Source organism: Sceloporus occidentalis, unplaced genomic scaffold (genome assembly GCF_023333645.1).
Source record: "Sceloporus occidentalis isolate IW3139 unplaced genomic scaffold, rSceOcc1.0.p SCAF_61, whole genome shotgun sequence".
Taxonomy (NCBI): domain Eukaryota; kingdom Metazoa; phylum Chordata; class Lepidosauria; order Squamata; family Phrynosomatidae; genus Sceloporus; species Sceloporus occidentalis.
The window spans coordinates 315659-335858 of NW_028317041.1; the positions used below are offsets into that span (position 1 = coordinate 315659).

Sequence of the window (20200 nt, forward strand, 5' to 3'; positions counted from 1 at the left end):
GCTAACTGCTTCTTGGGTTGTTCTGATTTGAAGTTTTGGGGCCACTTTCTGGAAACTCATTTGTATGCTTCGTTTGTAATTTAATGAAGAGCCACAAGGTATGCAGCTACTTTCAGTGGCACTTACATACTGACTATGTCCTTTCTGTGCTCTTCTATGGGCTTTCAGTTAGAGTAAATGTGTTTTGTGCCCATTTGGCTACACCTCTCCCCAGCTCAGAATAATGTCAGGCCATTCCCTACAGCAGTGCGATTTCCTTTTCCTCTGCTGATTATACCTCAGTCCCATCCTGAATTTGTCTACCAGACTCTCTAAACTCAGGTTAATGTCTACCGAACAATGCATGTTTTCTATTTCTCCTTATATGAAAATATGTGGTTCTTTAATTAGAACTGGTCTAAAAGACAGCCACTGATTGATCCACCTGTGCTCATCTGAGGAGATCATTTAAAGCATGCTCTGTTGGGGGTATTTGGGAACACTGAGGAACTCTATGCCTTCATTTTGCCACTGACCACCTGTCTGCATTCTACAAGCTAACAGCCATAGACAGTCCAGCAGCCACAAGCCCCCTGCATGTTTTTTATGTATCTGTTAGGATAGTTATTTTTTGGAGGAAGGAGTACAAGATAATGGGGTCCTAATGCACCACTACTGTTATGTCTCCTCCCTGGAAATCACAGGATTTTATCTTGTGGCACCACAAAATCTACTTATACCTTCTAGGCCAGTGTGCACCATACAAGTCCAACCTGTAAAATAATACGCAAGACAGACCTGATGGATCAGGATTAGTCCTACAACACCATGATGTGCCTGCCACGCAGACTTCAACAGACATGGACTATCATGTAAGCAGAACAATATCTTGTTGTATTATTCCACTATTACTTTTGGATCAGGAGTGTATGAATGTGTTAATAAATCTTTTTTCGTCTTCAATATGTAGGTTATTACTAAAAAATATTGAAAATCTGTCAAACACTTGTTATTGCATTTTATACTTTACATGCAGCGGTTATTGTTTACTATAATAAGAAAACTTTTAACACTTGATGACCTGATTTTTAAAAATGAAATGTGAAGACCTTTTTAATTCTTCCACTATTTATGATTCCAACAAGTTATATACAAGGGAGAAATATGGACTGTATTTGGTGAACTGAAAATGATACATAAGCATACATTAAAGTGTCACTAATGATCTTTTTAAGGGCTGTATTCAATAAAATAAATTGACTCTTGTGGCTTTTAATATCATTCACTTTAATTATCACTGTTTGCCTCTATATCCACTTTATTTAAAATGATCATGGGATAGTCCCCTAACACAATAGCTAGCAAATATAATAGCCTATCTATCACCATTGGTCAGTTCCTTTATATAAGATGATTATCAAGATAATTCTTGAAAACTGACAGCACAATGTTACTTACGTGTACTTAATGCAAATATCTCGATTTGTTATTACCTAATTTTATACTTTGATGTGAAAAAGTTTAAACCACTAATGACCTAATGAGCAATACGCAAAATAATAACGTGCCTTGGCCAGGCAATATCAATTGTATATGTCAATTCGCAAACTGATAGATAAAAGACTTGATCATAATGATGAGTTTTGCAATGGATGTTCACCCTGCACATTATAAATCTCCAAGCCTATTTCAGTCCCATAGAAATTGTGCCTTAAGGCATACATTAAAGAGCAGAGATTAAAGTAGGCACATTCTCTTATTTTAATGTCTTTTTTTCTGGTTCTACAATTTCACAAGCCACCAATCTGTTGCACATTTAAACTGCGGTTTACACACCTTTTAACCCCATTTGCAGTTTATGGAAAACAAGCGTTGATCAGTAACAAAAGCAAGATGCCATGGACAGCAATAGCATGGATGGTTTATGAGACAGAACCCCATGGGGTATCAGAGGTAAGACATATATTTATTTGAAAAATCATGTAGCCTTTCCATAAAAGATAGCACATGAGGGTTCTAGTATTCTAGAAAACACTACTTGAACTTTATATTAGGAGCCCATGGGGTCATCAGGAGAAAGGTGGAGGTCCAAAGCCTTCAAATATGAAGGAATGCAGAAACCGAGTTATTGGCATTCATCAGACCCAAGCAGCCAAAGGAGGGATATTCAGGAGCCAATATTTGTCACAAACGTGCTTACATATTTGCTACAGGATTGCACATTCTAAAAGATATATAGTGACACAGGAAAACAGGGAGAAGGGACAATGTATGTACATTGTGAAATGTGCAAGCAATATCACCGCTTGCTACTTTTTGTTTGTTTATTTTCTGCAAACTAGCTTGTAAGCAAGTTCATTACAAAAAACTACAATTTATTGCCTTCTGTAAAAATGCAACTGACAGGGGTACGTGCGTACATGAAATAAATTCATTTAAATCAGCTTTGCATTCACATATTTCTCATAATCTAAAAATCATTTGCAATTAATTTAAAAATACAACATATACTGATTCCCCTTGTGACACAATGTATTTTTAAATATTTTTCATCTCTGTGCTACTAAATTTCAAATGTATCTGCAAGTTTACATTTGGGATTTGCTTAAGTAATCCTGCTGCTTAATAAGTAAAGCTAAAAATATAATTTTGTTTTAACAAAAGTGTAAGCATGCATGTGTGTGCATTGTCACCAAGTGCTCTATATTCCACCAGGCACTGATACTGACAATCCACTATGAATCAGTTTCAGGGAACTTGTCTGGGCTGATTCTAGTCTATTAGTAAAATATTTGAGCTAGGAAAACAATTTACACTCAGTGTGCCAAAATGTTACTTAAACAAATTCACAATAGACCCTTATTATGCTAATGACATGTATAATTAAATGAACTCATTATGAAAAGAGTACCAAATGCTTTAGTTAGTGTTGTTTAGCCAACACTTTAAGATTTACAAGTCATGCTAAAAACATCATTTTATTTAGCATACATAAGAGAAAGGTAAACACGCTTTCAAGGTCCTGCAAATTACAGAGAGAATACAAGGAAGGTTTTTGGGGGATTCTTCAGAAAGCATTTTATTAAGTGTGAGACTCACCTCTAGAAAAAAGCCTCAAACATCAGAATACAGACTACTTAAGTCTATTAGCCCACAAACAATGCACTTGTGAGTCTTTTGTAGGGCTTTGTTCAGAGTTCTGTTTTTTTGCTTTAACTGTAACATTTCTTTTAAGACTTTCCTGCCAAGAAGGAGAATTCCCTGAGGATAAGCAGACCAAGTAAGTAGTGACCAATCCTTTTCTGATTATTGTCTGGAAGCCTCCTCCCACTGACAACATTTGCATAAAAAATCAAGAAAACTCTTGTTTGCGGAGCATCTGATCAGTCTGTCCCCCTCTTGTGTGAGGTTGAGGGAGTCAGGTTGGACATCTGCATGTGCCTGTGAAAGGCAGAGATCTTTGTTGTCTTTACTCTGTCAGCCTTTTAGTCTCTCTGCAGGAAGACAATTAGCACATCAGCCATCAGTCCTCTCTGCAAACTTTCTTCAATATCTGGTTCCTGCAGCTCCCCAAACATGCACAGCAGCTCCTGCTACATCCTTTTCCTGCTTCTCCTGGCTTCTGACTGCATGGACTCAGTAAGAGGTTTGTTTCCCTTTGGGCAACCTGAATTTTCTTACAAGAGGAGCAACTGCAAGCCTATTCCTGCTACCTTACTCCTGTGCCATGACATTGAGTATCCCAACATGAGGTTGCCCAATCTTTTGGGACATGAAACCATGAAGGAGGTCCTGCAGCAGGCGTCTTCCTGGATCCCCTTGGTGCAAAAGCAATGCCACCGAGACACCAAAAAGTTCCTGTGCTCTCTCTTTGCCCCTGTCTGTATTGATGACCTGGATGAGACCATTAAACCCTGCCGGTCTCTGTGTGAGCAGGTGAGGGACAGCTGTGCACCCGTCATGTCTGCATTTGGCTTTCCATGGCCAGATATGCTAGAATGCAGCCGGTTCCCCCAGGACAACGATCTGTGCATCCCACCAGCCAACAACGATCATATCACACCAGCTACCAGAGAAGGTAATGTACAGTTAATAATATTCTGTATTTTATTACATTTCTCTATTACTCACATTGACATCAACTGTTCGACCCAGAATTACTATAGTGTTCTATTTAGAATTACACTAGTGTTCTATCTAAAAATACTATAGTGTTTGTTTTAGAATTACACTAGTGTCCTATCTAGAATTACTATATTGTTCTATTTAGAATTAGAGGTGTTCGATTCAGAACTGCTATAGTGTTCGATCTAGAATTACCATTGTGCTCTATTTATAAACACACTAGTGTTCGATCTAGAATTGCCATTGTGTTCGATCCAGAATTTCTATAGTGTTCGATCTAGAATTATTATTGTGTTACATTTAGAATTATTATGAAATAACAATTATTTATAGGCACACTGCCAACATCAGAATCGCCATGTATAATTCTTGCTTCTAGAACATAAATGGTGCATTGAAATGACAAATTAAAATTCAGATTTTGCCTTAGAAATAGCTACTCCATAATTTATTAGCAATTAGCAAAATTGGGTTTTGCTAAACTCTTGTGTCTGGTTTTACATTGTGATAGTTACCGCAGCACGGAGGAAATACCAAGTCATTCAATCTTTATTGCCTCTGTCACGTGATTCTGCAATAATGCTAATGGATACATTACTAATTTAAGGCATATGCCTTTAATAAACAATGGACATGGAAATGTTTAAAAGTATTTTTTCAAAAACACACACATTTTGTTGTCTGTAGCTAAAATTCCACAGCAAGATATGTGTCGAATACTAACCTTTATCTGGTTTAGAAGGAGCAATGATGATCCTAAATTGTTTTAAAAAGTAAAAATTTTATTTACAAAAATCAGGGAGTGAGCTAAATGGTCTTTATGCTTTATGAAGTTCATATTTTTTTTGTTTGTCAAGATCTGCTTTAAAATAACTGTATGGAAAAAAGCATTTTATTCAATGGAAATGCTAATATAGAACGAGATTACAGCTTTGTGAGAAGTCTTTTGGAGATGTTAAATACTGTGGCATCAGGTGTTAGAGCGCCACCTGCTGTAAGATAAACATATTACTCTTCTATTCACAGCACCAAAAGTTTGCGACGCCTGTAAAAACAGCAACGAGGATGACAATGACATTGTAGAAAATCTCTGCAAAAATGATTTCGGTAAGCAGAGAAAATAAACAATACTGTGTGGGCCCAAGGCGTATGGTATTTTAAATGGTTAATGTGTATGCAAAGAAAACCCCATATCATTCATACATGCCAACTGTTCCAGATTTCCAATGACAATCTGTAATTATGGTATCCTGTGATTAGCAATTGTATGTTTTATGTTGTAACCAATTTTGTAATTATGATTAACGATTATTTATATAGCGCCAACAATTTACACAGCGCTTCTTACAATACATACATTCAAAGCATATGACAAAACTAGAATTGGCAGACTAAGACCAACCAATACATTAAGTAGAGAGAGCCCTGCTTGCAAGCTTACGCAATCATGCATTTGGTGGCCCTTGACGCTCAAGGTTAAATTTGATTATTTCAAGTCCTGTGTTTGGAGCAGAACACTTTATGCTTTTCGTGAAAAAGTTGATGTAGATTGTGAGTCAAATGATTTTATTCTCCTCTTCTCCTATTATTTTGTATAATCTAGGTTTAACACTATTATGGTGTTAATGCCAATGCATCCCTGGAATGAATTTGTATTTTTTTTAGCATTTCTGAAAAACAGAAATAGCTATTATTATTATTAATTATTAATAGCAGACTCTATTATATTTTTGCACACATACCCTCACATGCAAAATAGGGTTAACATACATCTTTGGTAAGATCCCAGAGAGAAGTTTTACAGGGTCTGTAAATGGAAAGTGACGATAGACCGGGCAGTTTATTTGGATACAAGGCTGTGTTACATGCAATTAAGATGCAGACATGGGCTTGAACATTTTATAAACACCATTTAAAAAAAAAAAAGTTTTCAACAGCCTCTTCCATGGAATAAGAAACAAAAAGGGGATTTTCGTGTCTAAGTCAGTCAGCTTGTTTTGAAAATGGAAAAAAAGTAAAAGCAAACTTTAGTGACCCAAGGAAAGAAATGTTAACCTTCCTGCTGCATGTTTGATTGATGACCATGCCTGTTGATTAGATGGATGTGAATGATAAAAGAGGTCCAGGATTGAATTACAGTTTAACCAGTAATTCAAACACAACTGTAGTTCGTATCTAGAGCAGAGAGACTTGGGAATAAGTCATTGTAGCAAATGAAAGCAAGCTGGGATTTTAATAATTGAAGGGAAAAAAAACATTCAAAGTATTCAATAATCGTATATCCAAATTCATGATTACATCAGCTATGGCATAAAAAAAACTATGGTAGGATTTCCAACAGTTAAAATGTTTTGGTCACGTTGCATTTTCAGAGAACATGAGTTAAAAGAGCCATTGTAGTAATGTATGAGTCACCGGCTGGACACTTTTTCTCTGGTTTAACCTATTAACCACGTAGTAGCAAGTAAAGTATTCTTGCACTGGCTTAAATAATAACAAAAACGACATAATATAAAATATATCATAAATAACGTGAATGACCACTATTCTTTTTTTTTCTACTTTGCATTATAAGAAACAACACAGGTAGCTCCATGACAGTTCATGAGCTATAATGAGCCATCATCCTCATCCTGCTTCCATCCAGACGCAGCCAGAGGATTATGAGCACTGTATTTGGGTAACTGCAAGGGAGGCAGTCTGTTGCCTGCAAAACAAAAGCATGTATTTTATAGGCAGCGATGAGTTAACAATAGAATACGAATATCTGGTATATGCCAAACAAGGGTACCATGTGGGCATAAGGGACCCCCCCATGTAGGTTAGTAATGTGAGATTGAGAGGTAGGTTTAATGTATTGCTCTTTTGTCTGACATACAAAGGGTTCAGGAGGTAAAAATTTATTTTTTCCCCAATGTAAAATCCAGCCGCTGTTGAGTAACAAAACAAGATTTTCCAACTTTCCAACTAGAAAAGAAACCTGTAATATACATGAGGGACATTTGGTATGATGAGGGCTTGTAACCAACAAATATTTGTTTTTAGGCCTGTAGTAAGCCAAGACACACCAAACTGAAACCTTCCGCTACTTGAGTTAGAAAGGCAATAGCTACAGGCGTAACAGTGGCTCATTGAAACCTGTACACAGCTTCTCAGCGAGCAGAAGGAGACTGAATTTTAACCATCACCCACCCATAACAACAACTCAGTGATCCATAACGTCCCATTTCCTAATAGCTGGGCTTATTATTGGAAACACCAAGCATAACACAGCTTCTGGTTTTATGCTGGTGACACAGCTGGCTTTGAGGTAGTCATTTATTTTCTTTACCATTCCAGTCCACCCACTTTTAAAATGTTGCACAATGATGCACTTGATGGAAAGTGAACAAAAAAAGCAGAAGTAAAAAGTGTGCATTAAACATGGACCCAGTTGAACGTATGCTCCTGTAATACTTAAAGTTGTGTTGGATAAGAATTCACTAAAAGGATTATTACAACACGCTCCAGAAGCAGCTGTTAAGAGAGTCAAAGGAACAAAATATAAATGCAATGAAGAGCAGAACAAAGGTAGATAATGTGTTAAAGGCTAGGGGAGCACAGTAACTGTTAACACATGGGTTTTGACATAAAATGACTTTGATGGCCTTTGTGGTTTCAAAAAGGAGCCACCTGCTGCAGTTCTATCAGGGCTTGACAGTTTCATTAGCATCACATCCCACCCGACATTGGGTTCTCTGGGTATAATGGGCCTGTCTATCTCAATCTCTGTCTCAGCAATCTCCCTCTCACCCCCTCTTCTCCCTTTTTCTCTCTTAGCCTTGAAGATAAAAGTGAAGGAGATCGCCTATATCAATGGGGACACCAAAATCATCCCAGAGACAAAGAGCAAAACCATTTACAAGCTGAATGGAGTGACAGAAAGGGATCTGAAGAAAACTGTGTTGTGGCTTAAAGATGGCCTGCAGTGTACCTGTGATGAAATGAATGACATCAACGCTCCCTATTTAGTAATGGGACAAAAGCTTGGCGGGGAGCTGGTCATTACCTCAGTCAAGCGGTGGCAAAAAGGCCAAAGGGAATTCAAGAGGATCTCCCGCAGTATTCGCAAGCTACAGTGCTAGTTGGCTCAATCATTAACTCTTCTGGCACTGGGGCTAATCTTTTATTTTGCACCTTCTTCCCTTTTGGGAACCCATCCTTAAAGAAATATAGCAAAAGGCGTGGGTTAATGGCTTTTTTTATTATAATTATTATTATTATAAAATAAATGCTTGTAAATATAATGAAAATAAAAACATACAAAAAATATTTTTATGAAACCCATTAAAGTAATAGATATTTACTCAGTAAAAACTCTGACTTTTAATACAACCTTGTTCTTTTTGTTCTTTTACAAGTAATGTTGGTGTTTTTTTAGAATTATACATAAGACCAATTGGTATGTATAATGTGAACTATTATCTCAGAATGTTTATACATTTTTTATATATGGACAGTCTTTTTTTACTATAACAAAATGTCTGTATCTTATTGTTGCTCTCATAATTAATATTCACTGCAATCTACAAGATACATTAATTAAATGATACTCAAGTGCATAAAGAACACAACTATGAATATACAATTGTTATTCCCTATTAATGGAAGGAAACTAGTTACTAGGCTTTCATATATTCATGAAAACAATTAAAATTTATGATATTGTAAAAATCATAAAAAGTTCTAAATAATTTTAAAAGTAGCTTCACTGTAGAATGGAGAACTGTAATGGGAAAATCAGCACAAAAAAGTCAGTTGTTTTATGGTTAAATTAATTCATTTTTAGAAATTTATTGTACAAACTCAATTAAAACCAAAATAGCTATTTTCTATGCCAGATTCTACTTTGCTTTTACTTGTTATGTAAATCAGTACATGCTCGGTTGCTGTATTGCAGCTTGCCATAAAGCAAATTCCATGTGCATTCGAATTCTTGACGCCATGTTTTTAGCTTTTTGTAATATATGCAATGGGGTATCTGAAAGAGTTGTAAAATATTGCTTTGGATGTTATTGTAAATAAATAAGATAAGACACTCTATATTCTTGTATATAAACCAAAAGAGTGTGTCTCTCCCACATCATCATTTTAATTGAAATTTTATACTACGAAATACCAGAACTAGTTTATCATTCAAAGCCCCCAGCTAATTCAATACCGATTGTTATGTTTTTTCTTTGTTCATTTTGTATAGACACTGCAATTTAATCGTACATCTAAATAAACGTCTTAATAACCTTGCATTCCATCCATACAATTTTATATGTTATCCAAAGTGGCTTTTAATACAATGTTTTGGGCAAAATAACCAGCTGCCTTAGGCTCTGAGCTGGTAGGGGGTGCCACTATAAGGCTCCCACCCTATGTAAGCAAGAAGAGTCGTCGGAGGCATTGTTACCTAAGGTTCTAGAAATAGAAACCCTCGGGCTGTCCCTTAAAACAACAATAAAAATAAATGTAAATAAAGATAAATAGTTTAATATAGGTTAATTTATGCATGGATCTTGTGCCAGTCTGTAAGCATTAAATGGGAACTCCCACTGTTTCTTTTTTAATGGCACATTTGGTTCTTTGACAGCTTGTGTGCTAATCAGTTATGCATGCCCAGACTTTTGCTTGCATTCTTTTCATTCAATACTTTTCCAGACTGGATGGGGGCTACAGTATCTAGGTTTTACAGTTTGCAGACTAAAGCTGTGCCACCCCAGGGGTTAAACGGCCCAAGCACTGCCCAAGTTATCAGCAGTACAATATGAAAACATCTTGGTAATCTGTGGTCAAATAACTTTATTTGATTACATTAAGGGTCATTCTAATTTCTAGTCCTTTACATTTTGAGACCAGTGGAAAAGCGATATTTAGTTTTGTTTTTTTTAAATGCCTTTGACCTTTCTCATAAATGTACCCCAGACTTTAATACTTGATGTATATTGCATCTATCGTTAAGTCATAGCTTTAGAAGTTTAACCAGTGCACAACACTATTTAGCAACTCTTGTATTGTGGGAATGCACACTTTTTCTTTACTATATCCTAATATGCCTTCTTAAAAAGTGTTCGAAACCTGGCCCTGTAAATGCGAACTAAGGAAGGGTGGTTCAAATCTTGACAGAATATGAGGAATTCTAGTGGCTCTTAAGGCACTTGGTATCTTTTGTAAAGCCAAAAAGGTGGTATTCTGTGTATGCAAGTCTATGTCTATATATGTGACCTGATACTCAACATAAAGGATAGTCCATGTGAGGTGGCAGTAATCCACCGCTAGGATGCAGAAAACCGAAATCTGGAAGTACCCAATGTGACTACGGCTATAATTATAAGCATGCTGAGCATGGGTCATGTTTATGAAGATATATTACAGATTGGAAATTCAGTCACCCGTTCTATGTGAAAACACATAAACAAACGAAAATAGATTTCATTGCCTTTTAATGCTAACCACTAGCTCTAAATATCGTTTGTAACCCAAGGTAACTACCGTATTTTTCGCTCCATAAGACGCAGTTTTTTTCCTCCCAAAGTAGGATGAAAAATCAGCCGCGTCTTATGGAGCGAAGATGCAGGCAGGGAGGGGGGGGGCAACGATATACTCACCAAAAGTGTCCCGGACAGTCTCTGTCTCGCTTCGCCGTCCAGGGGAGGTCTTCATCTGGAGACCGCCGCCTCTGTCGCCGCCTCTCCTCTTCTCTGGTCCGTTGCGACGGCTAAGGGCGGACTGGATGGAGAGGACGGGGGGATTTGACGCAAGCGCCGTGTCACGTATGGCGCCGGCGCATGCGCAGTACGGCGCTTGTAGTCCAACTACACTTCCCATCATGTCTGACCAGCTTTTTTTCTGTGCAGGCATGACGGGAAGTGTATTTTTGCACCTTGTATACCGGTACATGTGGATGAAGAGAGAAGAGAGTGAACAGTAAAGTGTAAAAAAAGGTAAAAGACAACATGAATTGTCTGAACTGTCACTACACAGAATCACTCTGTGATAGTTTAACACATTCATGTACATGTATGTGGGGCTGTGCAACTTTAGGGCAACCCCACATACATGTACATGTAGTGTCCCATACAGCAACCAGCCCCCCACAATAGTGCCTGGGCAGATGGAAGCTCTTGATGACAGTTCTTTCATTACATTTTTGTTGTAGAACACTACCGTAGTCTCCTGCTGCATCCAATTTTACAAAGATGTCAAAGCAGAAAAGGCTAAGCTATAAAATCCCATTTAAACTGGAGGTAGTAAAATACGCCAAAGAACATGGAAACAGAGCAGCTGAAAGACAGTTTGGGCCACCTCCAACTGAAAAAATGATACGGGAATGGAGGAAACAGGAGGAAGCACTGCAAAAAGCAGATAAAAGCAAACACACTTTTCGTAGGCATACTGCAAAATGGCCACAGATAGATGTAGAAATGAAAGAGTGGATCATACATCACAGGAACAATGGATTATCAGTCTCCACGAAAATGATAAGATATGAAGCCAAGCGTCTTGCTGCAGAGAAAGGCATTGACGACTTTACTGGATCAGCATCATGGTGCTACAGGTTCATGAGAAGATCTGGCCTTGCTATGCGCACCAAAACTAGAATTGCGCAAAAAATGCCTAAAGAATATGAATCCAAGATTCTGTCTTTCCATAAATTTGTTATTGATGCAAGAAAGAAAAATAACTTTGAAATAAGGCAGATTGGAAATATGGATGAAGTCCCATTAACCTTTGATGTTCCATCAAAAAGGACTGTTGATGTGAAAGGTGCAAAAACCGTAACTGTGAAGACCTCAGGACATGAGAAAACCCATTATACTGTTGTGTTGTGTTCATGCGAGAGGAGTGGAACAAGTGGATGGCTGCTGGGAATCATGACCTGACACCCACTGGAAGAATGAAAAGGCCTACCATCACTCAAGTTTGTGAGTGGGTGAAAACGTCATGGCAAGCCGTGAAGGATGAAACGGTTGTAAGTTCCTTTAAGAAATGTGGCATCAGTAATGCCTTGGATGGTTCAGAGGATGATGTCCTTTATGAAGACCCTGACACCAGTGATAGTGAGCCACTGAGCGTGACAAGTTCGGACAGTTGTGAGGAATTTTTGGGATTTCCCAATGACTAGAGACCTTATCTTTTACAGTAATGATGGTTCTTAATGCTGCTGTTGGCTATTGTTCATGTTAAGTTATTCAGTTATTGTAATAAATATTTTAGCCCATTTTTTAGCTCAAAATATTTTTTCCTTTTTTTTCTCCTCTAAAATCTAGGTGCGTCTTATCAGCAGGTGCGTCTTATAGAGCGAAAAATACGGTAAGTAATCACCAGGCAATGGGGAAAAGTGCAAGCAAATGTGGCAGCATATTAAGTATTTACTTTTGTATAAATACAAGCATAACCAAGTTAGTATTAATATTTTTTGTGATTCGAATTGCAAGTGAAGGCCGGACCAGCACCCACCAATAGGCGATAGTACCGTAACCAAAAGGGAGAAATAACTGTATGGAGAAGAATAATGATGTGCATAAAGTTAAGATTGCTGGTCTACACATTTGGTGGGTTTCTTATACATAGTTATTACTGCAAAGGTTAGTTTACATAATTAAACTACAAAATGTAAGATTTAGGAAAAATGACAAATCTGTTTTAAATGTTATTTATATATACTTTAGTTTAATAACTAATTAATTATATTATTATTGTAATTTAATTACCACCGGAATATAAATCAAAACAGATAGATGTACACAAACAATGCAATCACACGCACCTTTGTATATATATATATATATATATATATATATATATATATATATATAAAGATTTCGCTAGACAGTGTTCTAAATTAGAACACAGTGTGTGACAAGCGGGGCAAAGACTCCATCTGCCAGCAGCCGTACACAGCTGAGCTCACACTGTTATGTCAGATGGGACATGCATGCTCAGCACATTAACCCAGTAAGGGGCAGGTTGTTTTACTAATTATTCAAACAGCAGCTCATTTCCCTAGTTTATTGTTTGCCATGATTCCTCAACACCACCTGTTTTTACTTAAAAATCCAGAGACATTTTCAAAAATAAAAAAGGACTTTTGGCTTTGTCACTCATGCTGCTTCAGGTAAGAACTGGCAACATTCGACCTGAATGCTGTATTAAACAAATGAAAAAAAAAAGAAAAGAAGAAATAAAAAGAACTGTATATACTACTCATTAGGAAACACTAAAGTTAACAGCTCTCATAAACCATCACAGCTGAAAAGTTTCCCTGTATGTGACTAGGGCTATATTTGATGTATTTGAGAATTGAGTAATAATTTTTATTTATCTATGTTTTCATGTACTACTTGCAACGGAAGTCTATTCTAGGTATCTACTACCCTTTCTGTAAAGTAGAATTTTGCCACATTACCTTCTCACTTTAACTTGTTCTCTTTAGTTGTGTCATTTACATTTTTATTAAAAAATGTTTTCTATTTGTACTTTCAATGGATTTGTTTATTCCATTGACACATTCTATACTCAACAAAGTATGTGGACAGCTGACCATCACACCTATATGTGGACACCCTATTCCAAAATCATTGGCATTGTTATGGAGTTGGTCCCCAGTTTCAAGTAATAACAGCCTTCACTTTTCTGAGAAGGCTTTACACAAGATTTTGGAGTGTGTCTGTGGGAATTTGTGGCCATTCAACCAAAAGAAAATTTGTGGGGTCAGGCATTGAAGTTGGATTAGACGGCCTGGCTTACATTTGGTGTTCAATGGGTTTAGGGTCAGGGCTCCGTGCAGGGTATTTGAGCTTCTCCTCACCAACCATGTCAAACCATAGACCTGTGCACAGGGACATGATCATACTGGAACTGGAAAGGTCATTCTCAAAATTATTACCATTATCCGTCCTTAACTAAACTTTATATTAGGCACTATGCATTGTGGTAGGTAGCGTTCTTCTGGCATCTGCCAAACCCAGATTTGTTCATCATACTTCCTGATAGTAAAATATGATTCATCACTTCAGTGAACACATTTTCACTGCTTTAGAGTCCAGTGGAGGTGTCGTTTACACAACTCCAGCCAACACTTGTCATTGCACATAGTGATCTTCGGCTTGTGTGCAGCTGCTTGGCCATGCAAACCCATTTAACGAAGCTTCTTCTACACAGTGCTCGTGGTGATGTTGTTTCTAAAGGCAGTTTTGAATTTTTTAGTAAGTGAAACTACAGAGGTAAAATTATTTTGACATGCTACACCGTTCATCACTTAGCAGCCCGTTCTGTGTGCATGGTCTTCAACTTTCTGGCCGAGCTACAGGGCAGAAACTTTATGAACTGACTTGTGGCTACACTCAATAATTAGGAGGAATGTCCACATACTTATGGTCATTTTCTGCCATGCCCCCTTTGCTCCTGTAGGTTGTACCTGGTATCTCTGGTATGATTTGTTATTAATGTTATGGCCCCTCTAAATGATTTATGAATTTCTTTATCCATGGTCTGGGCATGGATAAACTGGGCATGCTATCCTGAAATAATCTGAAAGAATAATTCTGGCTTTTACTGCTGTTTTTCTAAACTGTCTGCTCTCCTTTTGAAATAATAAGACCCAAGTCTTTTCTTTTGGTGTATTTGTCCGCATTAACCCTGACATGGGAGGACAAGCGACATGCAACCCAGGAGACACAAGCATTGTTATGGCACAGACTACTGGCGTGTATTCACTAAAGGGAGAGTTGTCAGCAGAGTTTTGGTTTAACTCCTTGACTTCAATTTACATTATGAAGGTCAAACTCAAGCCAGCCTTTGATTTACTTTCTAACGCACTTTTTAAAGAAATACTGGAGAAAAACTTAAATTACATTTTCCTTCTCTCTGCTGCTTTTATCTCATGATATTTTAGGAGGCACCCTAGGTGGAACAGCTCCTTTAAATCAGTGAGGTGTATTAAAAGTTTCATCATCCTTTGCTTTCTCTAGGACCAACTCATCCATTCTAGCTGAAGAAACCTGTTAGTGTTGACCCTTCATAATGAATTGTGAAGTGTGGGAGTTAAAACTACAATACTAATATCATCTTACCCTTTAGTAAATAAAACCATTTCATGCCCAGTTTGGCAGAAAATATAGTTACGTCCCATTAGCCATTTCTGACAAACATGCATTAAAGGGACTGCAAGAATGCAAATAAAACCAGCTATAGAATGATATTTCCACATCATCTCTCCATGTCAGAGTAATTACATTTATAGTATAACATTGAATACTTACATTTTTACTGAGTATGGTTTCAGTTGCTTTACCAGTGATATAATATGGCTTATGAAATAGATTCAGTAACCTTCTGTAACATGTGAAATACTTGAACTATTAGGTTACCTGCTTTCAAAGTGTATTTGCGTTGATGTGTAAAAGCGTTTAGCTTCATGTCCATCCACACTATCATTCTACAATCATTAGTGAAACAAAATGGTTAAATCATTACTAAACATCTCAGAAGACTGGAAACAGAGAAATCATTTTACTAAGCACCATTACCAACACAGTACTTGGGAAGCCATTATTATATGATTGATATCCTATATACCCAGCAGACCGCCATCATTAATTGTATTTAGTCTCACTTTCATTGCAATGCTGCAGTGCCATACATCAGACGCTGTAAAACGATAGATTGTTGAGACTAAAACAATGACAGAATTTAAAATGGCATGACTAAAATGTGACATTTGTTAGACAAGGTGTTAATCCAATGCTCAAATAACACAAAATTACTGCTATTTAGCCTTGAGAGCAATGTAACCCTCCCGGTAAGTTTGATGATTGAGGCGTATAGTAAAGTTAGAAATTTGGATACACACACTAGTTCAGACCAGGAACTGACATTTATAAAATGCACTTTATACATATTTTAATGCAGTGCCTAGATAACACTAGCTTTGTCAAATGGGTTTAAAGATGAAACAAAAAGAAAGAACCATAGCCTTTTCTGAGTGACTGTAAAACATAATGCTGGTTTTATATGTGTGGTTTTAGTATATAACTAGGACTTTCAGTATATTGAAATCAAGATTACAATCATATTAAATGTATACATTGAGTATACCAGAGTCCTTTAACTATGTTTTGCTTATCTGTATCATATTTGTGCATTTTTACTTTCTTATGTATTAAGCTTCCTCTAAATGACATCAATGTATTTTTTCTAGTTTGAATATTTTTTTTATTTTAAATATATTTTCAGTGCATTTGATACAGTAGTGTATGTGAGAATGATTATCTTTTACAGAATTGTTGTCCCACTTCTACGAATGGCAGGTTGGAGCATTAGCCCTTCTGTCGCATAACCAAGGGCAGATCTCTGTATTGGGTGATCAGGCTCCCTGGCCCTTTTCTGTTGATAATTTGGAGAGATCAGAGATCTCCCTTGTAATTGGCTCGTATACAGTTGTGTGAAAAAGAAAGTACACCCTCTTTGAGATTCTTTGGTTTTACATACCAGGGCATAATAACAATCATATGTTCCATAGCAGGTCTATAAATTAGGTAAAGACAACCTCAGATGAACAACAACACATGACATTTTACACCGTGTCATGATTTACTCAAAACAAATAAAGTCAAAATTGAAAAGCCATGTGTGAAAAAACTAAGTACACCCTTACTGCTTCCACAGGAGGTAAGATGCCAAGTAGCAGACAGGTGCTGCTAATCAAATGCCCTTGATTAATTGACCATCAGCAAGTGTGACCACTTCTATTAAAGCCAAAGTTTTAGCAGTTTGCTGGTCTGGAGCATTCAAGTGTGTGTTAATACAATGTGAAGCAGGAAAGACATCAGCAATACACAATTTCAAAAGTGGAAAACATTCAAGACAGTTTCCAACCTCCCAGGAGTGGACATCCCTGTAAATTCAGACCATGCAATGCTCAGAGAAATTCCTGATCTCAGACTACAGGCCTTAGTTAGCACTTTAAAGCTAAGTTCATGACAGTACTGGTTTATTTGGAAGGGTCGCCAGGAGAAAGCCTCTTTTACCTAAAAAGAACATGGCAGCAAAGTTACATCTGAACAAACCACAAGGCTTCTGGAACAATGGTATTTGGACAGACGAGACCAAAGTGGAGATGCACCATGTTTTTTTTAAAAAACAAACACAACATATCAGCACAAACACCTCATACAAACGTCAAGCACAGTGGTGGAGGGGTGATGATTTGGGCTTGTTTTGCAGCCACAGGACCTGGGAACCTTACAGTCATTGAGTCGACCATGAACTCCTCTGTATACCAAAGTATTCTAGAGAAAATGTGAGGCCGCCTATCCGACAGATAAAGCTTGGCCGAAATTGGGTCATGTAACAGGACAATGATCCCAGGCACATCAACAAATGTACAACAGAATAGCTTAAAAAATTAAAATATCAAGGTGTTGCAATGGCCCAGTCAAAGTCCAGACCTTAACCGGATTGAAATGCTATGGCGGGACTTTAAGAGAGCTGTACATAAAAACCTCAATGAACGTTGTAAAGAAGAGTTAGCCAAAATTCCCCCACAATGATGTGAGAAACTGATAAAGTTATACAGAAACCTATTACTTCAAGTTATTGCTGCTAAACGTGGTTCTACAAGCTATTGAATCATAAGATGTATTAAGTTTTTCACAGATGGCTTCTCCCTTTTGGCTTTATTTTTGTTGACTAATGTGTCAAATATGTCATGTGTTGTTGTTCATCTGAGGTTGTCAAAGGTAAGGGGTGGAGAGCAGCAGGGACATTGCCTGGGTCAGGCCTAGGGCAGGGCTTGGCCAAGATACATCACTGCCTACACACGATAGCACGTAACTATTTTTGTTTTCAGTATGTTAATGATGGCCTGGCAACTTTATTAATAATTGATTAACAGTACAAATAATTATTTTAATAATGTCTCCCAAAATTCTTTGAATATTTTCATAATTATTCATCAGTCCAAAATAAAGCTTTCAACTCCTCCAGGTTGTGGATATATTTAAAGGCAGAAGTGAAAGCAATAGCTCCAGCTCCATCATGTTTCCTCTTGGTTGATGTGTTCTACAAGCCTTTCCAAACTTCTGTCAACACATCAAGTAAAAAAATGATCTGATTTCAGAAACACATCTACCATTTTTCTTCCTAGTCTAAAATGAACTGAGTAGTTTTCTAAATAGTTTGGCTTCCATGCATCTACTCTTCTCCTGCCATTGTGTTTATACAATATAGCGTTTCATATTGTGTCTCTTAGCAGTGGAGTGTGAAGATGCAGTTTTTTTATCCAATGGCTCAGTAATGGTAGGAAGAGTTAAGGCAAAAATACTGTATTTTTCTTCGGACAGCTGGCAATTAAAAAATAAATCAGAATTACCATGTTATAATCATAATGTGAAAACAGCAGAGAAAAGTTCTTCCATCTGCAATGTCACTTATGCGTTGTCAGTATCAGAGACTTACTTTCATCTTGTGTCTCTGTGTAGATAACGACAATAGGAGATAAGGGTAAAAAATGAAAATCGTTCCCATTTTGTTTTTAAAAGTTGATAAGTGAGCCTGTTGTGTTTATTTCAGATATACATTTTCCATATTATAAAGTAACCATAGATATTTTAGTTCATGTTGGGAAATGGATGAAAAGGCAAGACTTCTTATGTTGAGTTCCTGAGTATTGAAATCAATTAGATACCGTGGGGAGAAAACACAGACTATAAAAGAATGCAGCCCATTGCTAAAACCCAAAGAAGCATAGACTAGCAAATCATTGAAAGCACAGCATGCTATGGATCACTGGCCAAATTTGCAGGAAACATGAACAATTTAAACACAAAATCCAAATCACCTTCACTTATATGACATGGTTTTTTTTGTGATTTTTTTTTTAACAAAGTCACATGTGATACACACTTGTGTTTTAAATTTTAATGTTTGTGTTTCTGTATCCTTTTCCCCAATTTGTTGTTTTATCTGTTGTACCCCCTTTCATTCCCAATGCATGCTGGCCACCGCCCCTAGGGGATAATTATGTGTTCCTGTTAATGAGAAAGAGTCTCCATGGTGCCTTATTTGGGTTATAGTAAAGTAGCAGTGCTGGAAGCAAATATGAGTTTAAAATAAATATATAAAGTGCTCCCGGTGCAAAACTTAAAAAGTGATCTTATCACTTTATCAACCGATGAAATGGTCTAAACAGAAGAGACATTCACTTGGCTGCTATGGGGATAAAACATCTATTCAAATGAGAAACCACGGCCCACCAAACCCACCAGACCTTAATTGCAGCTTCCACATAAATGGTGCTGGTTTTAGGGATTCATGGGCCTGGGGCTGACAATGTTGGTATTTCCCTTTCTTATTTTCTTGGTTCACTAGAAAAAGAAGGCAGCTGTTCTTGTACAGCGATAAAAGTGGGCAAGGAGAAATACTATGAGATGCCGGCTGACCAAACCATTTCCCCAATAGTATCCCGTGATCTCCCAGTCTTACAACAGACTACAGCAATGAAGTATTGCAACTATTTCTTTTGTTGGTATGACTATTGTTGGTCCAATGAGCCTATTAAAGAGACATGGGAGTCTCAGATCCATCAGCATCTATGTTAATTCAACCCTATGGGTATTTTCCTTGCAATGCATTGAAGCTGGGTGCTTAGATTTGACATTATATAAAACTTTCTGCTTGAATACATCACAAAATGGTAGGGTAGATGGATTGTCCAGCCCTGTCCATTCCTCTAACTATGTCTCTGCCCACCATTGACCACACCCACAACCAAGACATTCCACTTTGGGCACCTGGAATGTTGGGGGGCATAGTATTATGTTAGCTAATTGTCTAGGATACTTGTCAAGGTTTATACAGAACGTCAATAGATATGCATAGGAAAGTGTGTATTCCAGAGGAATCCATAACTTTTGGGAACTGAGTCACTTAGTGCAAGTTTGGAAGTGATATAATTTTAGAGAGCCAGAAATGTGAAAGCTTTGAGCTTTTTTATTCCCATTTATAATATGCTTGTAACTGTTAAACATTATAAGTACATTTATCTTACCACCAGGGTGCAAAGCCT

The 20200-nt window shown here is 37.2% G+C and overlaps 1 protein-coding gene across 1 annotated transcript; it reads left to right on the forward strand.

Moving 5' to 3' along the window:
* Positions 1 to 3555: 3555 nt before the first annotated feature.
* On the forward strand, positions 3556 to 8228 carry LOC149287380 (secreted frizzled-related protein 2-like). Its single transcript, XM_089492936.1, has 3 exons — positions 3556 to 4057; positions 5131 to 5211; positions 7924 to 8228. Exons 1-3 carry the CDS (start codon positions 3556 to 3558, stop codon positions 8226 to 8228), a joined length of 888 nt encoding a protein of 295 aa, XP_089349062.1.
* Positions 8229 to 20200: the final 11972 nt, after the last annotated feature.